The 7,512-nt window shown below is 46.4% G+C and overlaps 1 protein-coding gene across 2 annotated transcripts in view; it reads left to right on the top strand.

Annotated features, from left to right (window-relative positions):
• Positions 1-6: 6 nt before the first annotated feature.
• Edem2 (ER degradation enhancing alpha-mannosidase like protein 2) overlaps positions 7-7,512 on the top strand; it is a 30,228-nt gene continuing 22,722 nt past the window's right edge. The window contains exons 1-3 of one of the 2 annotated variants that reach the window (XM_052724607.1): positions 7-206; positions 436-546; positions 3,093-3,132. In XM_052724607.1, the coding sequence (XP_052580567.1) occupies positions 100-206; positions 436-546; positions 3,093-3,132 (258 nt within the window). In that variant the 5' untranslated portion in view covers positions 7-99. The remainder of the gene's footprint in view (positions 207-435; positions 547-3,092; positions 3,133-7,512) is intronic. The other variant, XM_052724608.1, reaches the window with a different exon arrangement.

Genomic DNA, 7,512 nt, shown 5'->3' with positions numbered 1-7,512 from the left:
TCGTGGTGCGTATCCCCGGAAGAACCAGCCGCGGCTCGGAGGATGAGCTGGTGGCGGTGGCTGCAGCTGCTGCGGCGGCACTGACAGGACACGAGCTCTATGCCTTTCCGGCTGCTCATCCCGCTCGGCCTCGTGTGCGTGCTCCTGCCCCTGCACCATGGTGCGCCAGGCCCCGACGGCACCGCGCCCGACCCCGCCCACTACAGGTGAAGGGGGCCAGGCTCCTGCTCTCCACGGCTGGGGAATGGCAAGCGCCCACCGGGCCCCTTCCCTTCCCTCCGCCCCAGGACCCCCACCCTGACGTGCTCGGGTCCCGCTGCTGGGCCCTCGGCAGAAATCACATGGTGGTTCCCTCTCTCCGTCCTGTGTCTGGTCCTTTCTCCCGCCCGGTTTTGGGTTCTGGCCCCCTACCTTATTTCTCATCCCTCGCACCAGGGAGCGAGTCAAGGCCATGTTCTACCACGCCTACGACAGTTACCTGGAAAATGCCTTTCCCTACGATGAGCTGAGACCTCTCACCTGTGACGGGCACGACACCTGGGGCAGGTAGAACGAGTTTGAGGGCCAAGGGGGTTGGCCGGGGTCCTAGAAGGGCTGGTGGCTTCAAGGTCTTACTGATAGTGGAAAGTTTCCCGCCTGGGCTGATTCAACCTCTTTCCCTCAACTCAAGCCAGCACTGTCAGAGTCTACACAGCTTTCCCAGTACAAAAAAGTCTTGGATTAATCTGACAGGCTAGACCTCTAGGCTCACCCTCAGCAGGAACAGGCGCCACATAGGAAAACTTGGGAACATTTCTGGAGTCACAGAATATTTTGAAAGAACTCCCAAGAGTCAGAAAACTCAGCTCCTTCATTTTATAGGTGGGCATCCAGGTCCGGGAGGGGATGTTACTTTCCCCAAACGTAAGGTCCTTTGTGGTTGCTCTCTGTGTGACTGAAACGCATTTGCCCTCTCTCCTCACGCCACAGTTTCATGTCACTGCCATATTCATCCCCTCCCCAGATTCAGCTCCTCTCACCACCGTGCATACAAGTCACCTGATTCATTTTCTTTTAGTAATGCTTGTATTATCACGTTTTTCATTTTCACTAGAATACAAACCCAGCTGAGTGAAAAATCATTGCATTAGCAGAAACTGACAGGGATTGAACACGAAGCCACGTGCTTTTCAGTGTGCTCCCATTTAATTCTCTTAACACTCTTGGGAATGAGGGCTGTAATGCTGAGGTGTGTGTGTGTGTGTGTGTGTGTGTGTGTGTGTGTGTGTGTGTGTGTGTGTGTGTGTTTAGATGGGTCCCACGTGGTCCTGGCTGGCCTCGAACTCCCGGTGCTTCTGCCTCCACCTCCCAAGTGCTGAGATTGCAGGCGTGTGCCGCCACTCCTGGCTTACTATCCTTGTTTTACAAATATTTTTAAAGGATGGCATGCTCTCTGATGCCAAGGACTAGACAAGTAAGCTAAGAACTTGTACCATTTTTTTACTTCTTACTTGGAACAAAAAGTAAATACAGGGGGCTGGAGAGATGGCTCAGTGATTAAGAGCACTGGCCGTTCTTCCAAAGGACCTGGGTTCAATTCCCAGCACCCACATGGCAGTTCACAACTGTCTATAACTCCAGTTCCAGGGGATCTGGCAGCCTCATGTGGGCAAAACCCCAATGTACATAAAAAAATTAAAAAAATCTTAAAAAAAAGTAAATGCAAACAAATGGCTAATTGAAGCAGGACAGAATCATGCTTGATGACTGTCTCATTCCTTAGGACTCCAGTACTACAACTTGTCCTATATATCGTTCTAGAATATTCTCAGTTTATACTATTATACAGGTGTGCATATATATGTATTATTTGTTTATTGAGACAGGATCCTGCTATGTAGCCCAGCCTAGTTTTAAGTTCTCCGTCCTTCTGTACCAGCCTTTCCAGTGATGGAACTGCAGACATATGCCACACCTGGCTACTGTGTATCTTTGTTGAAAATTAACTTATTAAAATTTAACTTTATAAAAAAGGAACTTCTTACAATTTCCATATAACAAAATACCCCATTTTAAACGTATAGTAGCCACGATCACAACTAACATATCGAATACTTTTTAAAATTTTATGTGCACTGGTGATTTGCCTGCATGTGTCTGTGTGAGGGTGCCAGATCCTCGGAGTTAAGTTACAGTTGTGAGCTGCCCTGTAGATGCTGGGAGTTGAACCCGGGTCCTCTGGAAGAGCAGCCAGTGCTTTTAACCTCTGAGCTTTCCCTCTAGCCCTAGAATACTTCTTTACCCTAGAAAATTCCCAAATGTGCCTTATAAATTATCCCTCTACTATTATTGGCCCCAACAGCAGCACACCTGCTTTTCTGTCCGTGTGGCTTTTTAAGTTCTATTAATGGTATGTGTGTTTGTTTTGCATGAATTTTGGTGCACCATATGTGTGCAGGAGCCTATGAGGCTCCTGGCTAGAGTCCCTGGAACCGCAGTTGCCAGCAGTTGTGAGCCCCCATGTTGCTGTGGGAATCAAACTTAGGTCCTCTGCAAGAGCAATACATGCTCCTAACCACGAGCCATCTGTCCAGCCCCTAGTATGGTTTTTTTTTTAAGTGCAGATGAAAACATGCTATGAGGCTCACTTCATACGTGGTGTTTTTCATTTAACAGCATGATCTCATTAGTACATTAGAGTCTCATTAGAACTCCGATAACCATGTCTTAATAATGTCATAGATTTGTATTTGTTTGTATCATAGTTTGTTCATCACTCTTCAACTTATGAGCAACTAGTAATTTCTAGCTTTTTGATGTTATAAGTAACACAGCCTTGAGCATTCTCCAATCATTAATATGTTACAATCTTGTGCTGCTCTCCATGGTAAAGAAGAGTGCCAGGAAACAGAGGTGAATGTTAATTACAGTTGAGCTTCACCTGGTAGTCAAAGGGCTCCAATTTTCCCTCTGGTTCCTCTGTTGTAATTATACATGGGACAGATAGGGACATCACTGTGCCTCATTTGAGTTTTGGACAAGTCTGATCTGGGTAGTTATGAATCTGGTGTTTGATGTTCTTATAAAGCAGTTGGGACTTTGTCTTTTTACAGTTTTTCTCTGACGCTAATTGATGCCCTGGACACCTTGCTGGTAAGTATCCTCTTTCTTTCCCTCTCTATCATTGCCTAACCAACATCCTTCCTCTTTTGATAGCTTGTCTGTGGGTAAAAAGTAAATTCCTCCCCTAGGTCTTTTTATCTCATGATTCTGAGCCACCAGGCTCTGGTTACCCAACTGTATGGGAGAGAATGCCAAGTTCCAAGAGAAAACGAACGTATGCAGGTTCAGTCATTGAGCAAGTGTTTATAGAGGACCTGTGATAGACTTGTACAGCCCAGCGAGGGACACAGAGACTTGAGCAAGTATTTATAGAGGACCTGTGATAGACTTGTACAGCCCAGTGAGGGACACAGAGAACTTGAGCAAGTATTTATAGAGGACCTGTGATAGACGTGTACAGCCCAGTGAGGGACACAGAGAACTTGAGCAAGTATTTATAGAGGACCTGTGATAGACTTGTACAGCCCAGTGAGGGACACAGAGAACTTGAGCAAGTATTTATAGAAGACCTGTGATAGACTTGTACAGGCCAGTGAGGGACACAGAGACTTCGACATCATCCTTTTCAAAAGCTTCTATTCTAGTAGCCACGTGCAGAGACAGTACAATAACACAATACTTGTTAGTGTGTCGTGTGTGGCCTGTGCTAAGGCCTTTACAGGTTGTGTTAGTCAGTGTTTATCATTGCTATGGCCACACAAGAGAACAGTTCAGAAGGAGGAAGGATTTATTTAGGCCCACGGTTTCAGAGACCTCAGTACATGGTTGCCTAGCCTCATGTGCTTGGGCAGTAATGTGGCAGAGACGTTTCTTTGTCTCATGGTGGATAGGAAACAGATTTCAGGAGACAGGAGGGGCCAGGGACATGGTACCCCCCCCATGACCCTCCCCCCAAGTTACTTACTTCCTCCAGCTAGGCCCACTTGATAAGGTTTCCATAACCTCTCAAAATAGTGCTACCTGCTGGGAACCTGGACTTCCACACAGTTTGTCCTGATTACTTCTTATTCAGATTACAGCACATGCATTATTCTATTTGGTCCTTCCAGTAATCTCATGGTTTATTATTTCCTGATTTTATTCCTTCCTATGACTGAGAAATGTGATGCTTAGAAAGGTAAAAACAGGACTCAGATTTAAACTTAATTTTATGTGACTCCAATCCTCGATTGTCTTCTGTTCTGCGCATTCCCACCCAGGGTTTTAGGGTTTTGTTCTTTAGCGAGGCAGACCTCAAACTTGGCGATCCTCTTGCCTCAGCCTCTCATGTGCTGAGATGATAAAGATTTACCACCATGCCTGGCCACTACTCATTTTTATACATTTATAATATCTATGTGAGTATGAACACTACATAGATACGGTTTGGCTTGTAATTTTGTTTACTATTAATTTGTATGTTCTTGTCTATTCATCAAATAGTTATTGAGGACAACTATGTACCAAGCATGGTGCTAAAGTTGGGGGTCAAAATGGCGAGTTTAAGCCTGGCAGCGGTGGCACACGCCTTTAGTCCCAGCACTTGGGAGGCAGAGGCAGGCGAATCTCTGTGAGTTCGAGGCCAGCCTGGTGTACAGAGTGAGTTCCAGGAAAGGCACAAAGCTACACAGAGAAATCCTGTCTCGGAAAAAAAAAATGGCGAGTTTAAACAGAAATAATCTCTGTTTGCCCAGAGTTTGAGATGTTAACACTGGAAGGACACACAGAATCAAAGAATAGCCATAAAAGATGATAATCACACATTCAGGCTGGAGCTTTGTATTGGAAAGGCTCTTACCAAAACTGATCTGGCCCTGAGGGTGGTGGTGCATGCCTTTAGTCCCAGCACTCGGGAGGAAGAGGCAGAGGCAGAGGCAGGCCAATCTCTGAGTTCAGGGCTAGCCTTGTCTATGGAGTGAGTTCCAGGACAGCCAGGGCTATACAAAAGAAACCCTGTCTTGAAAATAAAAACAAAACAAAACAAAAAACCCCAAAAAGGAAAAAGAAGAGGAGGCTGGGAGAGGTTCTCTGAGGCGGTGATGTGAACCTGGAGTTGGAATTTGAAGGAGAAGTGGGTGGGAACTGGGGAAGTGATGGAGGAAGGACGTTCCAGGCCAGCCAGTGCAGTGGCTCTGGGGCAGGAGAGACTGAAGCAGGTGCATTTGCGGGGGAGACCAGTGTCACAGAGTGGGGAGACGAGGGAAGCAGTGACACAGGGGGACATGTGGAGGCTGGAGGCTGCAGGCTCTCCTTCGGTGTGTTAGGATCTTTCGTTTGAGAGTACGGAAGAGCCACTGGCTTTTTTTCCCTTTCTTAATTTATTATGTACAGTGTTCTGTCTGCATGTCTGCCTGCACGCTAGAAGAGGGCACCAGATCTCATCACAGATGGTTGTGAACCACCATGTGGTTGCTGGGAATTGAACTCAGGACCTCTGGAAGAGCAGCCAGTGCTCTTAACCTCTGAGCCATCTCTCTGGCTCTTCCTCCCTTTTTTTTAACCACTGGCATTTCTTAAGTATAAGACAGGAAGTGATGAAATTTCTGCTTTGAGATCACTGACTGCCATGTGAAGAAAGATTTATTTCTTCATTCAACAAACATTTGTCAAGTAATTGCTTCCTGAGCTGCGTCTGCCACTCCGGGGGCATACAAGGATGAATGAGGCCTCCGCCACTGCAAAGGTCTTTTTGTTTTGTTTTGTTTTAATGTAGAAAGAAACAGAGACCCTGACAGTGTGGATGGAGTTCTTAGGGGTTCTTAAGGGAAGAAGAAAGACTCAGAGGCATTGTGGAGCAGGTGACATTGGCCAGTGATTAGTTGGATTTATAAATGGAAGACTAGGAGTCCGTGACTTCTGATGGAGGAAATAGTCAGGAAACTGGAGAAGCATGGGCACAGTTTCACTGCAGACGAAGGTAGGCTAGAGGAAGCGAAACAGTGAGAGAGACGGTCCTGGAGAAGCTGGAGTGTGGGCATAGTCAGGGATTGTTTGGATTGCATAGAGAGGCTCAATTCAGCTGACTTGGGCAGGAAGATAAACTTACTGAATCAGATAACTGAAAAGTCTAGATCAAAGCTGGCCTCAGACCTGATCCAGACAGACAGTGACGTCATTAGGAGTCACCTTCCACCTCTGCCTTCTTGGTGCTGTGTTCTCAGTCTTCAGAAGCCGTGGGTCAGCCTGTTCCCTTTCCGATTACTCTCCCCTTTAAGAAACAGTGTGTTCAAAGAATCAACCTTTCCTGTTAATCCAAGGAGTAAGTCTTCACCGATCAGCGTGGATCACATATGTATTTCCAAACAGTCTCACTTGGGGAAGGGATATGGTACCTTGGCTGGTCCTAGTGAAGTACCCACTCCACAGCTGGGGACATGGGACCACCCCCTCCTGAATTATATATCAAGCTAGGCATGGTGGCACGATCCCAGGAATATCAGAAGTCCAAGGCCATTCCTGCCTTATATAGTGAGTTTGAGGCCAGCCTGGGCTGTATGAGAACATCTCAAACAAACCAACAAGTTTGTCCCCCCCACCCCTTTCCTTTCCACCCTCTCTCTCGTCCCTACACCCTCTCTCCTTCCTCATATGTATATCCATATACAACACATATGTGTATGTACACATATGTATGTAGATACACTTATATATAGCATTTGGCTGGTGATTTAAACAGATATTTATTTTCCCAAGTAAAAGAAAGGAGTGGATATGGCTTAGTTGACAGAATACTTGCCTTATGCATAAGGGCATGGGTTCAGTCTCTACTAACCTGAAATGGCTAAGAACTACAAAGCTGAATGAAAAAACAACCCACCCTTTAAACATACAGCTCGGGGGCTGGAAAGATGGCTCAGTGGTTAAGAGCACTGCTGGTCCTGCAGAGGACCTGGGTTTGGGTCCCAGCACCTACATCATGGCTCACAACCATTGTAACTCCAGTGCTGGCAGATCCAACTTCCCACTTGTGACCTCCAAGGGCACCAAGCATGAATGTGGCACACTTATGTAGAGGCAAAACACTCAAACCCACAAAATAAATAAAAATTTCAAAAAGGAAAAGAAAAGGAAATGAAGCCAGGAGGTAATTTTTTCCTAGTAATGAGCCAACTACTCAACTACGCTATCAGAGATGTCGGCTCTTTGTAGCTTCCTCCTCATCCATCATTAGGCTTTTCTTCTCATGCTTTGTGTTCCATGGCAAGACAGCTGCCACCGCTCCAGAAATCATGTCTGCTTCCAAGGCAGAAAAGCAGGGCCAGAGTAGACGGGTCTGTTCTTAGGAAAAGATTTGTTCCCAAAGGTGCCTCTGGTATACGTCACAAGGATCGGAGCATCATAACACAGTGACCTCTCAAAGCAAAGGAAGCTGAGGGAGATACCTTCAGGGTTCTTGGCCTCTGTGGCAGGAGGCTTTGATGTAAAGAAGAC

This window comes from Peromyscus californicus, unplaced genomic scaffold, assembly GCF_007827085.1.
Source record: "Peromyscus californicus insignis strain IS unplaced genomic scaffold, ASM782708v3 Scaffold_7__1_contigs__length_154581171, whole genome shotgun sequence".
Classification (NCBI taxonomy): Eukaryota; Metazoa; Chordata; class Mammalia; order Rodentia; family Cricetidae; genus Peromyscus; species Peromyscus californicus.
This window is presented reverse-complemented; position numbering and strand designations above follow the sequence as displayed.